The sequence below is a fragment of the Pholis gunnellus genome, assembly GCF_910591455.1.
Source record: "Pholis gunnellus genome assembly, chromosome: 18".
In the NCBI taxonomy this organism is placed as follows: Eukaryota; Metazoa; Chordata; class Actinopteri; order Perciformes; family Pholidae; genus Pholis; species Pholis gunnellus.
The window spans coordinates 15,821,574-15,842,188 of record NC_136545.1 but is presented as its reverse complement, the minus strand read 5'-3'; the positions used below and the strand labels follow the sequence as shown (position 1 = coordinate 15,842,188).

At 40.1% G+C, this 20,615-nt stretch overlaps 2 protein-coding genes across 3 annotated transcripts; both read right to left on the bottom strand.

The window, feature by feature from the left end:
* Positions 1 to 9: 9 nt before the first annotated feature.
* On the bottom strand, positions 10 to 7,626 carry LOC306710476 (guanine nucleotide-binding protein subunit alpha-14-like). Its single transcript, XM_079179047.1, has 7 exons — positions 7,424 to 7,626; positions 4,112 to 4,296; positions 3,313 to 3,467; positions 2,970 to 3,098; positions 2,198 to 2,327; positions 1,882 to 2,035; positions 10 to 817 (listed from the first exon to the last, which is right to left on the bottom strand). The coding sequence occupies exons 1-7, from the start codon at positions 7,545 to 7,547 to the stop codon at positions 627 to 629; spliced, it is 1,068 nt and encodes a 355-aa protein (XP_079035173.1). The 5' UTR covers positions 7,548 to 7,626; the 3' UTR covers positions 10 to 626.
* A 2,247-nt stretch (positions 7,627 to 9,873) lies between these two features.
* LOC306710475 (guanine nucleotide-binding protein G(q) subunit alpha-like) lies at positions 9,874 to 20,456 on the bottom strand. 2 transcript variants are annotated; one of them, XM_079179046.1, is made up of 8 exons: positions 20,093 to 20,456; positions 19,726 to 19,882; positions 17,774 to 17,958; positions 14,581 to 14,735; positions 14,159 to 14,287; positions 13,294 to 13,423; positions 12,629 to 12,782; positions 9,874 to 11,349 (listed from the first exon to the last, which is right to left on the bottom strand). In XM_079179046.1, the coding sequence occupies exons 2-8, from the start codon at positions 19,859 to 19,861 to the stop codon at positions 11,159 to 11,161; spliced, it is 1,080 nt and encodes a 359-aa protein (XP_079035172.1). In that variant the 5' UTR covers positions 19,862 to 19,882; positions 20,093 to 20,456; the 3' UTR covers positions 9,874 to 11,158. The 2 variants fall into 2 exon arrangements, with proteins under 2 accessions (XP_079035172.1, XP_079035171.1); XM_079179045.1 differs by lacking the exon at positions 20,093 to 20,456 and having other exon boundaries at positions 19,726 to 19,980.
* Between the last annotated feature and the right edge of the window lie 159 nt (positions 20,457 to 20,615).

The window sequence follows — 20,615 nt, the reverse complement described above, 5'->3', positions numbered from 1 at the left end:
TCTCAAATACATTTTTTAATGTCAATAAGGCACAGAATCGTTCATCTAAATACAGAAATTACATGTGGTTTCAATGTCTATGATTTAAAAGTAAGACAAATATTTATTTCATCGGCTACATGGTTGTTGTTACATAAAAAGGTCAGCATAAATATATAGTAAGGCACTCTAGTTCCCTGCAGGCTATTCCTTCACTTCCTCCTCCCAGAGCTTTAAAGCAGGGAGGGTTGCATTGTTAGCAGACAAGACTTCGTCGAACCAGTTTGATACCACTTAATGTTGACTTTCAAACAGCATGGGAATGAAAGGAACTCCTCTGTAATACTTTAGTACAATGATTAACTGGCATTGCAGTTGTCCATTTCTCTTCTTTAGCAATAGAAAATGTGCTTTTCTACCATGTATTAAGAAATGGCACAGTGTTTTTACAGTGGAATAGATAAAGATAAGATAAATGTCCCTTACCTGACAATGCTGTCACATTGCCTTTCTTTGATGGCTGTGAACAAGCTGCAACCGACAGCAAATAATAGATAAAAATGTCCATAAAAGAGTTACAACATGTGACTGTATAACCTGGCTCCTTGTTCCTAAAGGGGAAACCACCACTTTGTCCAACAACCTCCTTATTCAAGGTCCATATCTTCTATGTTCTGTCTGAAGATGGTATCTTCGACAGCTTTGAAGACCACCTTTATGTTCTTTGTGTCCGTGGCACAGGTGTAGTGTTTGTAAAGGGGTTTAGGATGCCCGTGGTGACACTCCACATACATTTGCAAGATGAATTTTTCCGCAGATCTGGCATCACCCTGAGGCCCTGTGGAGGCAAATATGGTCAAAATCAGAGTTTCTTTTAGGAACTTAAACTTCACTTTCACCCATTTAATTCTCCCAATACAATAGGCACTCTCTAGTTAACTATATAGTGAAGAGTCTACATTTTCACTTAACTATTGTTAGCAGAAATTAGTGTACAAGCCATGGACAACGAACATTTTGTTCCATTGTGGGATTTTTTTCTTTTCGCTATCAATTAATCTGCTGATTCTATTCTTGATTAGTTTTAATACATGTAGGAAATATTTAGATCCTTTACTTAAGTAAAAGTACTAATACCATACTGTAAGAATACTCAAGTACAAGTAAAAGTCCTGCAGTCAAAATGTAAAAGTAACAATAAAAAAGTACTTTAAGTATTAAAAGTATAAGTACTCAATGTAGAATAATGGCTGTTGTAATTTTTATACTATTATATGATTAGATTATTTTATTAATGCATTAATGTAAAAGCAGGATTTTACTGGTGTAGTTAGTTGAGGTGGAGCTCCTATTTAACTATTTTATATAAGGCTGCAAATATTGCAGTCACGATTAGTCCCCAGAGCCCAAAGTGACAACTTCTCAATGTTTGTTTTGTCAAATAGTACAACATACAGAATCATTTTAAATACATTTTAAATAAAAAGCAAATCCTCAAATTTGAGATGAACCATGAAATGTTTAGCAAAATGTCTTGAACCTTTATCAAAATAGTTTCCAATTAACTTTAAGTCTTCAATTAATCGATTAATCAACTGTTATAAATTGCAAAAAGTAGTAGAAATGTAGTGGAGAAGAAGTAGAAAGTGTCATGAACAAAAAAAAAAGACTCATGTAAAGTACCTCAAATTTATACCGAAGTACAATACTTGAGTAAATTTACTCGTTACATTCCACCACTGCAAAAATTAAAAGAAATAGGGAAAATGCCCGGCACAGAAAGACCAATAGTCCAAAACACAAGGAAAATAGTTACTAATCAATCTTCTGTCGACTAATCAATTAATAATTTCAGCTCAACTCAGAATACTCAAACAGACCTGCAAATAAAATGTAAATTACCAGTAAAGGCTGGGAAGTAGGTTGCCAAATGAGACCGTGTGATTTTCTCCTCTAGCAAGTCAATTTTGTTCAGGAAGAGGATGATGGAGGAATTTTGGAACCAAGGGTACGAGAGGATGGTCTTGAACAAGGCGAGGCTCTCTCTCAGTCGATTCTGTAGGACGTGAGAAAAGACAAAAGACTAATGTATGGAAATAATAGTTGTTTTTACAGCTGGATGGTGAATAAAGGAATAGTTACTAAGAAATGTAGCCATGGAACGAGGAATAAAAAAGCATTAGGAGTTTTGAAGCAGATTGAAAGGTTTTGACCTTACATCATTCTCACTCTCGTAAAGGACTTGATCGTACTCGCTGAGGGCCGCCAGAAATATGATGGAAGTGACATTCTCAAAACAGTGGATCCATTTCTTCCTCTCTGAGCGCTGACCACCCACATCCACCATCCTAGAGACACATGACCATGGATTGAAGTAAAATATGAAATGTCCTAGATTGTTAAAGGAATCATTCAGCAATTTGAGAAATATAGTTATTTGCATTCTTGCTGAGAGTTAGATAAGAAGATGCTAAATATGAAGCTAGAGCTTAGCATAAATATTGGAAACAAAGGGAAACGGCTAGCGTGGTTCTGTCCAAAGGTTAAAAAAAAGCCAGCCAACCAAATAAATAATTTCCGGACAATAATTTCTAGCTTTTTTCTTAACTTGACTTAGACAGAGCCAAGCTAGCTGTTTCCCAATGCCTCCAATTGTCATGCTAAGCTAAAGCTACAGCTACTCACCAGCTGTTTCTAGCTTCATATCAAGCAGACAACCATGAGAGTGGTATCAATCGTCTCATAAAACTCTTGGCAAAAAAGTAAATGAGCACTGTTTTCAAAATGTCAAACAATTTTTTTAACAGATGCACCAAATAGTTTCATCAAATCAGTTAAATTTCAAAAACATCAACAGAATCTTAGAAGAAAAGTCACTGACAGGTTTTCTGACTAAAACAACGCACAAAGAAGAATTGTAATTAGGTTTTAGCACCCAGCAAACACTATGTTGTGTTTTTGTGGCAGGTAATACAAGTTCAGTACCCTACCTGAAGATGACTTTTTTAAGGTCAAAGGGGTACTCTATGATGCCTGTGGTGGGGACCCTGACCCTCAAGACGTCTTGCTCGGTGGGGATGTACAACTGGCCTGTGATTCTGTCCAAGTCGTCAAGGTAACTGAAAAGTTAACAACAATGAATCCATATTTAATAGTCTGACAGGATAAAAGAGAACGTTAAACAGAAATGTGCATTGGTTGCATGCATATTAATAACTAATTTATGTTTTATCAGTATGAATCCACATTCTTAAGTATAAGTTGATGAATACACAATGAAGCACTGCAAAAGCTTTGGTCCTGTGAAAGAGCCTTGGGTTTATAAAGTCTTACTATTTGGCAGAGTCAGACAACTGGAATTCCCTCCTGCGGTCGTAGCACCTTTGAACATGGTGGTCATTCCACACTCGCCTAATGGCGTCCACCTGCCAAGCCTCCAGAGTGGACACCTGGACTGCCTCCACTTGGCTCAGCTTCTGTGCGTGGCTCTGACACACACAAGACATTCACAGGGGATTTTTCTAAAATCACATTTTCAATCGTTGACTGACCTATTAATAGACCATCAGGAGGATGAGTACTGCAACAGAACTCCAACAGAAACTCTTATATGGTAAAAGTGGTTTGCACTCTATGGATGTTAATGTCAAGTCATTTGGTCTGTCAGTCCACCCTTTTGGTTCGGACTGAAATATCTCGACAACTATTGGACCGATTGCCATGTCATGGTCTCCAGACTATAAAATCTAATGATTTTGGTGATCCCTGACTCTCCCTTCAGCACCACCATGAGTTTCACATCTGTAGTGAAATGTCTTAATATCCCTCTAGCAGCATCATCGGGTTAAGATTTGAGTTTGTCCAATACCTCAGTTCATGACCTGCGAAACAAATTGCCATCAGTCTCAGCTGTACGTTATGCTTCGTGCTAAGTATCAAATGTTATCATGTTAACGTCCCAAACTAAGATGGTAAACATAGCCTATTAGCACGCTGACGTTAGCATTTAGCTCAAAGTACGGCCTCACAGAGCTGCCAGCATGGCTGTAGACTCTTGTTGGTCTGAGCTTTATTCAAGGCTATAATAAATTGAGCAATCTTTTTTTTTTTTTAAACCTGCACAGTTTCTCACAATGTTCTGGTCATCGATGTAGTCAATCCGTAGAGTCTTCATGGCGTTGATCAGCGCCTGGATGGCTGTGACGATGTTCTGAAACACTAGCCGAGTGAAACCTTTCCTGTCAGCTTCATTGTATCCACGGCCATGGATGATCCTCATCTGTTTGATGAACGTGCTCTTCCCACTTTCACCAGTCCCTAGTGTTACGTAGAAATGAGATGAATGAGACCGAAGGATGAAAAATGGAATAAGATCAAAGCAATGCCAGAAATAGGACAAGCACAAAAAAAAAAAAAAAAATTCATCTGAACATCAATCAGTTGCAGCTAAACAGGATTTCGGCAACAAACAAATCAAAATTCAGTATTCTTAACAATGCAAGAAAATGTTTCAATGCTCAAGTTTCACAGATTTGGTGTTTATTTCCCAAGCTATAGCTGTGAGTATGTGTACGTGAGTGGGCGCATATATACAGTACTTGGTTTCTTCAGGTGTATGCAAGCTGTCAACCTTGCATGTGTTTCTATTAAACGCCCCATTACTGATTTTATTGCTCAGATACAACAGCATGCACAGGTACTGGTAAGCATGCTCTTTTACTTATTTTCATTTTCTATGTATTGGCACTTACATAAACAACATAAAAAAAAAAATGTAATGATAAAAACACAGTGAACCAAAAGAAAAATGATGTATACACAATACAAATGAATAAAAAAGGTACACTGAAGGTTTGTGTTTGATCCACACGAGTCGATGCACAGCCATGTGCCTCTAAGTGAAACAGTTTCCTGCCGTCTGGTTGTTAATTTCTCTCGATAAGAGTGTCGGTTAAGCACCTAAAATGCCAGAAATGTTAACCATTAGACTGACCTTTACAGGAGAATATTCCAATCTCCAAACTCAAGTTGAAGTTTAAAGCAGCGCTGACCTTTAAAACAAAGTCCTTCAGGCATTGTTTCCAACGTAACCAACAGTCAAGCTTTTATAAGTGGGCTGTTTTGATATGTCTGGGAAATATATAGGCCTCATGTGAAGCTGTGACTTATTTCATTCGACTGATGTGTACCCATCATCATGGTCGCCAAAATAAAGCTTTGCACTATATGAAACATTCATTGTCTTTTTATGTTCTTCACTCTGCTCTTTTAATTAACTTGTTAAATGTATTTTTCATATATATAATTCAGACAAAAGCAGCAAAACAAAACAATAAGAAGACAGCCTGCATGCATTGCATTGACCCAACATAGCTTTTACAATTAATCATTATAACTGCAGACTCTGTCTTGTGAGCTAAACCATCCTAATCTAGCAACAGCACATACAGCAGGCCTTCACCAACTATTTGAAGAATGCAAAAGGTAACCTGTAACTACAATAAAAAGGCACAGTGCAATCAAAACACATACCAAAGCCTTGCTACCTATCGATCCAGATAGTTTTGTATTTGCAGGGTTTCTCAGTCAATCGACTACTTTGGTCCAGACTTGAATACTATATACTTTTAACTTTTGGATGGATCATGGTCCCCAGAGGATGAATCTTTTGGTTTTGGTGAAATGTCCCAACAACCATTGAATGGATTGTCAAGCCATTTATTTCCTTAAGAACCGCTCCACATTAAGGATTATTTCACCCACAAAATAACTTTTGTATATCAATTTCTTAACTATAATTTTTGTAGAAATGTTCTCGCATTCCTCCACAGTGAATGGAGAATCCGAAAACAGAGTTTAACAAAAGCCAAACTACAGGATATCAAAAGTCCATTTTCAAACTCTCACACAACTCATGTAGTATATTCCAAGTCTGGTTTATCCAGTTGTATGGTCACCACTTCCCAAACACAAGCATTCTCAACTACATCTTCCGTCACTGCTTACTCATGTTTGAGCATATGCGCTGCAAGTCTGTGCATGAAACGGTAGTGCAGTGTTTCAATTATACGATGTTGGCAAAAATACATGCGTTTCGGAAGTAGTGCGCATACGACTGGATAAAGACTTGGAGTATACTGCATCAGTTGTGTGAGTTTGTAAACAGGTGTTTCGATATAGTTTTGCTGTTGTTAACCCTGGCCTCCATTTACTTCCATTAATCAAGGATTTGCTGTATTTCAGACAGTTTTCAGAGTCTTGGTTCCCCATGGAGGCATCTGAGTACAATAAAGTATTCTTCAATAATCCACGTTCACACGCTGCAATTAACTAATATGCAAATGTTCATTTTAGGGGCGAAGTATTCCTTTAAATTGGCTTATTTTTTTAGCAGCAGTTTGGTTCATAACTATATCCTGTAACTGGTTTGTGCATCAGAAGATAATCTGCATCATTCACGATGACCACTATCTTCTTTAAAAGACTTGCTAACGTCTGCCAACTTCACGCAAATGACAGCAACACTTGACAAACAACCAATCGGATTGCAGCGGGGCAACAAGCAATCAGCCCCACATGGCATCAGATTTGTGCTATCAGCTGTCACCTCCAAAGGCTTTGGGCATGCGTATTGTTGTTTTTCCCAAACTCCCGGCACTTTGTTAAGCATTGAACAAAGTTATCGTAATATCTTGTTTGATATTTGTCCTTGCTATTTTCTTTGAAAGTTTGAGAGTAGCGTAATGTGGGTTTCTTAACCCTAAATTAAAAGGAGTTAAGTTATAATAACAGAAATGTGCTTAAATATATTTTTATATTTTGTACAATATTTTTACACTTGAATAAACAATAATCAAATGCAGAGTCAGTTATTTACCAATATGTTAGCAGTAGTTACATTTACACAGTCTTACATTTACAACCGGCCCTTTGAGGGCGACCATGATGCTGATGTGGCCCAGAGTGAAAATGAGTTTGAGACCCCGCTTCTAAACTAACACTATAAGTAAAGCAGGCTCCATCACACTACAGCTACCCTATACTTTATGTCTAACATCTCATTAAATCACACTGACTACTGGATGACTCATCAAAGGCACTTCTTTTGTTACAGGAAGATTTCTGTTGAGCTAAATGAGTCCGTAAATAGATCAACCCAGACACAGAAACAAAAAACATTTGGCCAACAAATTACAGTAATTCTATTCACCTGAGTTGCAACCATGAAATGAAGTATAAAACAACCAATAATGATAACAGTTTTAAGTCATTTTGTGGACTACATTTAAATGGTAATATTCCAATTTTGATGGAATATACATATTGAATGTTCATTTTTGTGAGTTTTAAACGTATCAGAAGGTGAAAATGTAATTGTTTCCAAACATTTTCAATCACAGTGTGAACGTGTGGAAGTATATTCATAAAGTAAACTGGCACTCACCTAAAAGCAGCAACTTCAACTCCCGGCGAGATTTATTTTTATCTTCACGAAGTTGCTTCTCTATTTCTTTGTGTATCCTGCGTCTTTCCCTATCCTCCTCATTATCTGGCTGGCAGCACTCCATACTTGTACAAGTCAACGAGCCGCTTTAGGTGAAACTGTGCCGCAGCTGACAGGGACTTCGTGAACTGAATGGATACCAACTTTTCACCGACCTGTCCCGGAACAGGTGGCTCGGCGAGTCCTACTGCCTCACGCAGGATCCAGTTCAGGTGCATTCCACATTCCTGGGGAGGCGGCCTGGCTCAGAGCGAAAAGCACTGCGAGTCTATGCGGACGTCTCGTGTGCATCTGCTTACAAATCCACGCTCCAAAAAGGCTGCTGAATCTGAAACTCTGTGCAGGAGGGGGGAACATAATGGGGGATACCCAGGTGCATTATAGTGCAAAACATCTGTTTAATCTGCGCGCGCACACAGGCACCAGTCAAAAGTGTGGGCACACCTTATTTTTATTTATTTCTACATTGCAGATTAATATTGAAGACATCCAAACTACGAAGGAACACATATGGAATTATGTGGTGAACAACAAAATGCTCAACAAACCAGAATATGTTTTATTTTTTAGATTCTTCAAAGTAGGGCTTGCCTTGATGACAGCTTTGCACACTCTTGGCATTCTTTCAATCAGCTTCATGAGTCACCTGGAATGGTTTTCCAGCAGTCTTGAAGGAGTTCCCAGAGGTGCTGAGCACTTGTTGGCTGCTTGGCCTGCACTCTGCGGTCCAACTCATCCCAGACCATCTCAATTGGGTTTAGGTCGGGTGATTGTGGAGGCCAGGTCATCTGAAGGTCATCTGTTTTATTTTTTAGATTCTTCAAAGTAGGGCTTGCCTTGATGACAGCTTTGCACACTCTTGGCATTCTTTCAATCAGCTCCATGAGTCACCTGGAATGGTTTTCCAACAGTCTTGAAGGAGTTCCCAGAGGTGCTGAGCACTTGTTGGCTGCTTGGCCTTCACTCTGCGGTCCAACTCATCCCAGACCATCTCAATTGGGTTTAGGTCGGGTGATTGTGGAGGCCAGGTCATCTGAAGCGGCACTCCATCACTCTACTTCTTGGTCAAATAGCCCTTACATAGCCTGAAGGTGTGTTTGGGGTCATAGTCCTGTTGAAATACAAATGCTGGTCCCACTAAGCACAAACCAGGTGGGATGGCACGTCGCTGCAGAATGCTGTGGTAGCCATGCTGGTTAAGTATGCCTTGAATTTTGAATAAATCCCCAAGAGTGTCACCAGCAAAGCACCCCCACACCATCACACCTCCTCCTCCATGCTTCACGGTGGGAACCACACATGTAGACCATCCGCTCACCTTTTCCGCGTCTTACAAAGACATGGCGGGTGGAACCAAAAATCTCAAATTTGGACTCATCAGACCAAAGTACAGATTTCCACTGGTTTAATGTCCATTCCTTGTGTTTCTTGGCCCAAGCAAGTCTCTTCTTCTTGTTGTTCTTCCTCAGCAGTGGCTTCTTTACAGCAACTCGACCATGAAGGCCTGGTTCACGCAGTCTCCTCTGAACAGTTGATATTGAGATGTGTCTGCTATTGAACTCTGCGAAGCATTTATGTGGGCTCTAATCTGAGGTGCTGTTCATTTGAGGCTGGTAACTCTAATGAACTTATCCTCGGCAGCAGAGGTAACTCTTGGTCTTCCTGTCCTGGGGCGGTCCTCATGAGAGCCAGTTGTATCATAGTGTTTGATGGTTTTCGCGACTGCACTTGAGGATGCATTCTTCTTGAAATTTTCCGGATTAACCGACCTTCTTGTTTTAAAAGTACTGATGGACTGTCGTTTCTCTTTACTTAGTTGAGTGGTTCTTGCCATAATATGGATTAGAACTGTAGTCAAATAGGCATACATATATATACATATACATACATTTATACACACACATATATATATATATACATGCATATATACATATGGGAGGGGTGAGGGACCTTTTACATCTTATAATCTGTCAATGGCTGTAATTTGAAGTTACAAATAGCCTACAGCTAATGGCTGATATTATTAAATATTAGAATGTTTGAAGTGGTTTATTGTTTGGCATTAGTTCATTACACTGAATAAATCATTTATTTATTATTAATGCAGTTTTTAGTGCCATGTGCTTCTGCCACATTACCTTCAGTGTCTGTCCTCTACCAAAAACAACGGTCCTTTGCCAAACTACACATCCCTGTGCACAACCCCAAACCTATGGACCCCAAACAGAAGTGCTGCTGCTGCAGCCTCCAGCCAGATGGATGTATCGCAGAGGATTTCAGGACCAACACTGCTCCAGATGAGCCGACAAAGAAGCCAAGAAGACAAACACTTGAATGCTAAACCAACAGTGTGCTGGAGATGGTTTGTAAACACAAAAGATGAAAACCTGAGCAGCAAATGTCTGTTTATTTATCCACTCACATTAACAACACTAAGACTGCATTAAGATATTGCAGTGACAGTGAAATCTAACCATAAATTAAACTGTTTAAATTAGGCTGTAATTATTTCTCACAAGAACAAAAGGGTTGTGTAAACATTTGCGCCGTGGATTTGCTCTCATTAGCTTTTTTGTCATGCATTTGAGACCCTTTAACAGCATAAGACAAAGAAAAAAAGATCAAGAATGAACTAGTTTAATGCCGCGGAGAATATTTAACATAACAGTTCTCTCTTGAGCAGTTAGCCTCTCCACACTGACCTTGATGCGAGCAAAGGTGAAAAATCTTTCACCATTAATGTACCGTGTGATAGTTACAATATGCATTCAGATAAATAATGGCAAAAGCTCTACAGACATTATAGAAAATGTTTTTTTAAGCAAGAAAACTACTCATATAGTCCCTGAACTGTATGAACGCTTGATTCTACAGCTTTGACAAAATAAGGACTTGTATGGGTTAAAATACATTGAGTATATGAATGAATGCTGTGCTCACAAAAAGTGGTTTAGGAGTGATTAATGCCATCACAGACAAATACTTAAGTGTATAAAGTCTTGTAAAACTTAAAATGAGGTTGTGGAAATGATAATACCCAACTCAGTGAGGTACACACGAACAGAATATCAGCACAAATAGCTATGTAATAAAGTTAATGTAGTGTTAATTAATACTCGTTTGCCATTAAGCCAAGACACAAACTATGTGTTTTAGAGTATTCAAAACAGTTTTTGACATAAAATAATAAAAAGTATGAACAACTTGGGTTAGTGATGTGAGGTGCTGCATTGCAGTTAGTCTACATTCACGTCCACAGATTCCCTGAAGGAGAGACCTAGTACATTACAAGTCCTCGGAGGCTTTTGAGGCCACTGAAATACTTTTTTCCCCTCTTAATTCATCCATGTGCATTTATACTGTTACTGCTCGAAAAACGTTAAGAGCTCCATAAATTTCAGAGTGCATGCTGTAATAGACTCCTCACTTAGGCAGCACTTTAATTGTCAGGACACACTTCATTATAGCTGGAGACATCCATTTTCAAAGAGCCTCACAGGGAAATTTGAAATATATCAGTAGTACAGTCATTTGGCGACAAGCTCTGTAGCTTCTCAATTTCCTGTTGTGGATTATAGTGTTCAGCAGCAGTGTGAGGCAAACTGAATCACTGCAGAGCTCTCCGGACTACCAGCTGTACAAAGCCGATTGAATTACAGCAGCAACACCACCGGTTTAAACCAAGTTGTAGACTTCCAGGTTGATTTGCAAGATGTGGTCCTTCACTGCTCTGAAGACAAATCGAATGTTGTCTGTGTCTGTGGCACAGGTGAAGTGGGAGTAGATGATTTTTTTCGCGTATGGATTGAGAGTCACAAACATATCTAAGATGAATTCTTTTCCTGCTTTGACGTCCTGCTGGGGACCTGGTGGAAAGCGACAAGAGGGCAGAAACAGTGCATGAAAGTCACCGTAGTCTTTTCAGTAGTTACACATAGGCTCAAGAATATAAGACAGAATAGTGCTGTAATATAAAATGGTTGCAGAACATTTAAGTTTCTTTTTTTTTAAAAGAGGAAATAACCCAAACTTCAAAATGAAAAGTTGAATTCCAAAGCAATGAGACACACCCTTGATCAATCCAATACATGCTGCCACAGCTGTATTTCATCTGGTATGACCACTATCTTATGATGGCTAATGTAAAGTCAGTTACACATTAATATTTAAAGTTGGCTAACATGAGCCACTATGAGCTACTGGTCATACGAGACCACAGTGGTCTGTAGCAGCAAAACCACGGTGTGTATTGAACGAAGAAATGGTGTCAGGGCTTTTTACATTGGTTGCACTGGTGCGCATAATTTTTTCATTAAGGTTTACCAGCACATCATTTAGATCCGGCCAAATTGAATCTACGCTGAAGATGTTGGGTGAGGGTTAGACATCTTACCTGGTACATGGTAGACAGGTGGTGAAGCGGTTACCTCACCACTGAAGTTGGGTGAGGCTCGGTTACAGGTTTAACTGTCACCGCAGTATTGTTCTTGAAGAAAAACAATGCTCTCTTCGTTTTTGAATTACCGGTATGTTTTAAAAGGTCTAGCGTGTCTTGCAGCATCTAGTGGTGAGGTTGCAGATTGCAGCCAACTGAAACTTATCTAATGTACCAAGCCACTACAGAAACGTGGTTTGTCCATTCAGGGCTACTGTAGAAACATGACGGTCGGCTGCGAAAACCCGCTCCGTACGTAGTTATGAACGGCTCCTTCTACGGTAACGAAAACACAATGATTCTTATTTTTAGGTGAATAAACACTCACGATACTTAATAATATAATATTCCATTTCTGCCAAAAGATCCCCCAAAAGGCTGTACCTTTAAGGTTATGATGTTGCTCGAGGATTACAGGGTGCGGTTTCACTCACAAACACCTTATTTTTCCGGGACAGAGCCAATCAGAGGCCGAGTAGGGGGCGGGTCTTTGCAGAATGATACACACATATACACACAGAAACAAGCCTGCTAAATGTCATTGTGACCAATGAAAATGTTCGGTCTCTCTTGACAGATGTGGGTGTTTCATTGCTTAGAAATTCAACTTTTCACCTGTACAAGGAAGAGTCATAATGAAAAACCTGAATATCATCATGCTCAGCTGCATTTCTGATATCTTTTGCCAAGAAAAACCTTTTTCCTCTTACCATCATATTCAGGGAAGTAGTCCACCAAATGCGAATGCATGATTTTCTCCTCCAGTAAATCAATCTTGTTGAGGAACAACATGACCGAGGATGACACGAACCACTTGTAGTTTATGATTGTACGAAACAAGGCCATGCTTTCCTCCATGCGATTCTTTGAAAAACACATGACACAAACATCTAAGCATGAGCAGAAATATGACGACAGCGGCAGAACAGTTTTAGTATTAGACAGCAGTACTTCAGCAGTGATTGTCTGTGAAAGCAAATTCTATTGGCTGTAATCTCATATAGCCTATATATGAGCCTCTCCGAGTGGTGCAGTTTGCTGAACAGAGCGACTAAAGAGCTCCCCCTGCAGATGAACTATACACACTGCCACAAAGGATGGTCAAGGAGGGAGGTAGGGGGGGAGGAGAGAGAGAGAGAGAGAGAGAGAGAGAGAGAGGAAAAACAGACTAGTGCTGGACTGTAGAAATCTAGGTCATCATCTTCACCTAACAGGTTCGGCCTTAAACAAAAGAAACAATGTCCCTTTGTGTCCCTCTGAGTGATTTACTTGATTACCCCAAAGAGAGCCCCTTACTTCCCCATATACGGACTAACAAAATACATAGGAAGAGATTATCTTGTAGTCGTTACAGATCATTTTGTAGGCATCTCACCTCATTGACGGACTCAACAAGGACCTGATCGTACTCGCTGAGCGCCACCAGGAACATGATGGAAGTGACTTCCTCAAAACAGTGGATCCACTTCCTCCTCTCTGACCGCTGGCCACCCACATCCACCATCCTGCAGCCACAGGTTCCACCATCATTACAATAAATCAGCATATTACCAATTTAAAGCCAGTTTGAAAATGAATTCCACTCTCCCGTGTGTGCTGTAATCAGAGCTTCTTTGTGCTCCGTTTACGTAGCCGGTCTGACTACGCGTGTTAGTTGGCGCATGCGAGATTCTATGTTGTGCAACACTGGCTAGCTAATCGCCGTCTGTGCTCATACGGCGATTAACGCAGATGCCGCCGTCCCAGCCCACGGTGTGGTCAGGGAACTGTAGCACCACCAACACCCTCCTGCTCCCACCTCCCAACTAACAGTTAGCTATGTCAGCACTGCTGCTTTTGTTTGCGCTGTTAGCTGCTGTGAGCTGTGTGGAGGCATATCCCTCAATAATAGATATGCTCTGACTTTGGAATTTAACACCTTTAACTCAACCAATTTCATGCAATTCATTAATACAGAAACAAAACCAACTTCCAGAATTAATGAAACGCGAGACAGTACAAATGGGCAAAACAAGACCATGGACCTCTGACAATTAATTATTAAATGAAGTCCAGCTGTGCTCAAACGAGACTATTAAAGAATAACAAGACATAATGGCTTCCTTGTGTATCTACCTTCACAACAATGCTCTTTAGTCTTGTCAGAGGACACGGGAAGAAACAAAACAGTCATGCCAGCAGCTCTGTGAGGCCGTAGTCAACATACAACAGAACATACACCAACAACATAAAACACTCACCTGAAGATCACATCCTCAAGATCAAAGGGGTACTCTATAATACCCGTTGTGGGCACCCTGACCCTCAGGACATCCTGCTGGGTTGGCAGATAAGCCGGATCAGCAATTCGGTCCATGTCATTCAGATAGCTATTAACACAGGAGGACGCCACAGAGTTTAAGAGAATGAAAGTTAGAAAGAGTGAGAACTGGGAAAAGGACAAAGGATACATTTATTGTAAAAAAATAGTCACTTCATGGATGTTTCTGTTTCTTCACTATAAGTCAGAATTAAAACGTGTTTCTTTGCTTTTTTTTTGTCAACGACCTTAAATGAACTAACCACTGAGCCTTCTGAGTGCTTTAAACAGACAACTAGCAGATGAAACAATGGAAACTATTTGGCAATGCCGGAGTAGTTATTAGCCCCCGTTTACACTCACTATTTGGCCGAGTCTGAGAGCTGGTATTCCCTCTTGCGAAGGTAACATTCGTGAATCCCAGAGTCGCTCCAAAGACACTTGATGGCATCCACGTAAGGGTTTGTTAATGTTGTGACCCTCTCCACATCAACCCCTCGGACAATACTGGCGTTTTCCTATAGAGCAGCAGAAAGACACACTGAAATCAGTAACCGGACACTTTCAGAAACAAATATACAGTGGGCTTTATGATGAATACGGTGCCATGTTTATGTACTTGTGAATTGCTATTGAAGCGCTATGAAAGATAGAGAGGGGGCACGATGTGGTCGCTGGGTTTATCTCCCACACCAGATGTGTTATTTTATGTCAGGGGAAAAGAAGACTTTTATGCTCATCTATACATCTTTTTCATTGCTTCACACAGGATGCTCTGAAATTCAGAAGCTGTTTTGTACAACTTATCTTCAGACTAAAAGGTCTGACCAGAGACACCTTCTCTCTTGTCCCCAGCATGAACCAGTGGTGGCTCCGTTTATTTAAGCTGCCCCACAAGCCTCCACAGAAAACTGACGATGTAATGCACACAACAGTAATATATAACAGTAATATATGCATTCATAAACACAAAGAGCTAAACATAGAACAAAGGCTGCATTGTGTTCTTCCGATGTCCAGTGACTTCTAGGAATTCCAAATCTCTCTATTTCACCCTTACTGCCCTCATTTATTTATGATTAATAACAAATGTGTCCCTGACTGCAAATTACTTGTGGACCCACAGTGCAATCGTTCAGCCAGAAAACACTTCTGCACAAGCTGTTTGGAGTACGTTTTATGGTCGTTTATGGCTGAACAATTACTCTGTTTACTCTCACTTTCTATTCTCTGGGACTTTGGCATCATATCATAACTTTGCATCAATAAACAGCTCGATTGTACGAAGTGCTTTCACAGACATACTGCAATTGTCATTTTGTTGATGTTAGATGTTGTGATGGTGAGATTGTGACTGTCACGGGACAAATGTCTATGAGCTGCCACACTGTGGTAAATTCCAGAGTTATATAATATATCTGTACACACTGTGAATGGGTTCAACCAGGTTATTACACCATCGTTAACGCCAATAAAATTAAAACTATCTGGAGAGCTGTTTGCTGTCATATCACCATATAATAGGTAAGAATTAAAACATAATTTTCCTGTTTTTCTGTTGTTTGGCTGGAATTGGTGGCAGAGATTAAATGTGTGTTCCAAACAACCAGTGAAGTGTATTTCTACTGACTTTTTTTTTTTTTACATTTCCGGGGGATGCCATACCCTCGAATGCCTTTCCATTTTGGTGCATCTTTTTAAATTGATTTCATGGCTCCTGCTTCAGCACTTTCATGCTCCCACTCTTCTCTTCGGAGAGATGATGGGATACATTTAAAGGGATCCTCAGAAGTTGATATGCCAGCATTTTTTTATTTAATGATTAAATAATTTATTTAGATATCATGATACACAATTATAATACATTGATCATAACAATTTAAATCTAATATATACATATATATATTTTAGATAATATCATTTGAAGTTTGCAGTTTTGTTTTTGCATCACCACTCAGCGCACTGCAATTAACAATCTGAACTCTAACTGGCAACCTTCCAGACACAAGCTTCTCCAACCTTTAAGCTCCATTACCCAGAATACAATAGAGCATGCAGCTCAGGAGAGAGTTATTAGCATGATAATGACGGAGAATAATGTGTACAGCTCCACTTGGAACCCAAATGTTGGTTGAAATAGATTGGGAGTAGTGTTTCCAGCAGTGTGCAGGATTTCTTCATTCAGCTTTATTGTTCAACTCCTACGTGCCAATACCCAAAAATTGTGCTTATTGGAATACCCCGAACTAACTAAACTATAAGTCTGCTTGGGTGTAAAAAAGGTGTGCGACAACGCTAAATTATTGTCTTACCCCATATTTGTGTACATGCATGTAAACATAGTCAGTGTTTCGTTGAACATATTTATTAATTTCTTCTCTCAAATTTCACTTGAAACTAAAGTTCCTAATTAAATGAGAAAATACTCGGCACTTTTAATTTGTTGAGTATTTAATTAACACAGGAGTACCTCAGCTTTACCATGTGGTTATCTCATGTAGACTATTCATTTATTAAATTATATTGCGATATATATTGTTATCGAGATATGAAATTACCAATATCTCACCACATCGCCCGGCCCTACTTCCAACAAATATTTTTGCTAAGCTTAGTTACTGTTCCACTCTCACATAGCACGTACCGTGATTTATCAAATAGTGGTTCAGGCCTCTAATTACCTCAACTGCAGAGGGTACCAGGCCTCTGAAGCAGGCATTTATTAGAGAAGGATCTGCTCCCTTTAGCTTCCTGTTAAATATGTGTTACTGTATTATGCTGTCAATAGAATCTCAACACTTCCTGTGTCTGTTTCAAATTAAAAGCCCTCTGGTGTTTCAGTGGACAGTTTAATTAGTGAATGTTCACTTCTACCTGACCTCTCTGACCTACAGCGACTCTGCACTTCCGGATTGCATGCTCAGTGGCAAACAGTGTCATCCTGTGAGCTTGCACAGTACACCATCCTGACTCATTGTAACCCACGTGCTGACTCAGACTTGGCTAATGTTGCCAAAGGTCCACGACGGCCACATGACCCCCTTCCTCGTACGACCGTCACCGGACACAGAAAGAGGACGCCTCCTTTCCTTACCTGGAACTTTACCCGATTTAGTTTGGGTGCACCAGCAAATGTGTGTGATTACCGAGTCTCTCAGGAGTACCTAACTTGTCTTTACATGCCTGCAGTGTAACATCATGTGTATTTTCCAAATGACGCCCTCCTTTGTAAATAGACAAAAATCTCTGGCAGCTGGATTGCAAAACTAAACACCGTTGCAATTTACCAGAAGTGCTTCACCCTAACACACAGCTCAGGCTCCGTCAGTGTCTGTAAACCATGCGCATGCATCTTTTGGACAGTGTGCGGTAAAGCCTCTCTCTCTCTCTCTCTCTCTCTCTCTCTCTCTCTCTCTCTCTCTCTCTCTCTCTCTCTCTCTCTCTCTCTCTCTCTCTCTCTCTCTCTCTCTCTCTCTCTCTCTCTCTCTCTCTCTCTCTCTCTCTCTCTCTGTGTGAAGAAGCGAGGAAAGGACAAAGAAACAACAGTCTGGTCTACCTTGTTGTATTCATACTTGTAGGGGATCTTTAATGTGCTCATGGCCTGGATCATGGCCTGCATGGCTGTGAAGATGTTCTGGTACACCAGCCTAGTGAAGCCTCTCTTGTCCTCGTCAGAGTATCCACGGCCATGGATGATCCTCATCTGCTTGATGAAAGTGCTCTTCCCACTTTCACCAGTTCCTATCCGCCAACAGATACACAACATTACTGTACACGCACATATTAACTTTAAGGAAGGCTGGCATTATTTTATACATATTTTCAACTGTCAACAAATCTTATTAAGCAATGCGTCAGTCCATCTCTCACTACTGAACTTTGTTGAACGCTATTGATATTTTGGTTTATGACAGAATACCTGCAAAAATAATGATATTCCATCAACATCAGCAGTACTTTGTGTTTATCGACAGAAAACTAGGATAGTTACCATTGTAACCAACATGATACCTGCTAGGAATCAGCATTTTAGCATCGTCACTGTGAGCATGTTAGCATGCTGATGTTAGCATTTAGCTCAAAGCTCCACTGTGCCAAAGTGCAGCCTCGCAGAGCCTCTAGCATGGCTGTAGACTCTGGACAGTGGAGGTATATGGCACAGATAAAACATTATCTGCATCACATTTTTGTTGCAGAGGTAATACTTAGTAGCATCAGTTCACTGCTGATTTCGATCTCCTCATGGGATTTGTTGACAAAATTAAAAATATATAATATCAGCAGCCTGTATTGTGTGTGAAGTACTTTCCCGTCTTTCAGCCTTGGACTTGCTGTAGACTCATAACCACAGTCTGTGTTTATCTTATTCTTGGGCCCTGTGGGTCTTTTGTTTATTCCTTGTGTCAAGTTTTAGAAACAGCATTTTGTCATCTCAGCCGTGTCTGACTGTAAAAAGATGAACCTGAAGAGATTGCAGCATTTCCCCCTGTAGCTGACGACGTTGAAATGAAATCATGTTTTGGCAACAGTCGCAGAGGGAAGTGATTAGCATGTCATTCTGTCATTCGAATACACATTTTTAAAGATAAGAAGTAAACAAATATGTGTCAGGGTTTACACTTGATGTGATTATTTTGATTAATTTAAACTTATCTATGCTACGGAGTTCAAAATGTAAGACTTATACGTATGTGATCATTGTTTGGAAAGCACCGAAGCTACGCCTCTGACTTTTGAACCTAAACGACTGGTTACACATTCAGTATGAGTCAATCATCGTTGAAAGCAGAATAACTATAACCCACGTGACCACCAGTTACTCACGGATGCATTCTTCGTCAAGTAACACAAATACAATGTGGCCTGCCAAGATGATCAGCTAACACACATTTATTTACCTGTTGGACTGATATGTATCTACTCAATACTTCATACTTCTGCTTTGCAGAGAAAAATATTGTACTTTTACTGCACTCTATATTTAACTGTGGTTCCGGACATACAAACATACAAACTTTATTATCTGTTTATTATGTTACAAATAATACTATCAAACAACAATATTACTTTTCTTACAGTACACCTTAAACCACAAATGCATCACTATGCACTCAAGTACTTACACGGCCAATTAGGTAATAGATGTGCGTGTATATTTATTAGTTTTAGTGAGGAGCTTTAATTAATTTGGTGACGTAAGAAGAATTGCTATAAAAATACTCAATTACAAGTCCTGCATTCAAAATCTAGTAAAAGTACGTAAGTATCACAAGTATAACTACTCACTAAGCAAAATAGCCCCATTCAGATTGTTGTATTTATAATACATACGGTATATTGCGAGAACATTACTGCTGTATTAATGTGTACAACAGTATTTTGTTGCAACTTTATACACCGTTAGAAAGTGGTGGAGAGTAATATCTACCCCAGTTTTTTTTTGTATTCTCATTTGTACACGAGTATACCCATCCTACAATAGGCCGGTTGTATTTTGTCGTGGCTTACCGAGCAAAAGGAGCTTGAACTCCCGTCGGGAGTCCTTCTTGTCCCGGCGGAGCTGCCTCTCGATCTCATCGTTGATCCTGCGAGCCTCTTTGGCCTCTGGGCTGAGGCAGCAAGCCCCCACGGAGCTCAGAGTCATTACTCCCGGAAAACACTCCACCTTCCGAGGCGACAGACACATACATAACGTTGGGGTTACGCAAGAAATAAATTAGCACGATTATCCCTAAAGTCAATAGGTGTTCCCATTAACCCATCCAGAATCCCCACTGCGCACTCAAAACACAACAGCTGGGAAACTATAAAGGTTCTAACAAATGTTGGTTTTCAGGAAGTCAAGACGTTTCTCTGCAAGGCTGTTTGTTATTACCTTGTTCCTCTATTGTGAAGAGAAAATTAAGTTTGTGCAACAACTTAAGAAGGCTGAAGCAGCAGCAGCAGCAGCGAGTCCTCTCTCCGGGCGTGGTGGGCTGAATATGGCGGAGTTTCACTTTACAGCGCTACAAAACAACACAAACACCGGCAACAGTCGCTCGCTCCCCGGGACAAAGAAATAGGATGCTCACGCTCCAGGTTTACTGTTTGTATCTGGAGGTGAAGCTCGGTGTTATCTTCCGCTGCGTCCACTTTTGTTTGTCCCGTCCTCTATCCTGTTTTTCTTTTCTTTTTTTTTTTTAAACAACAGTGGACCATGTGACAGAGGGCTGTTCTCTGATGGGAAACCGTGTGGGCTTTCACCATGGCCATTACATTATGGGAACAAATTTCCGGTGTTAACTAGTAAACTACGGATGCATGTGACGGTTACGAGCTACAGGCTGACACACAATTCACTGAAAACCAATTACAGACCCACAAACACAATTATATAGACGTCTCTTATCCTCTGTAGG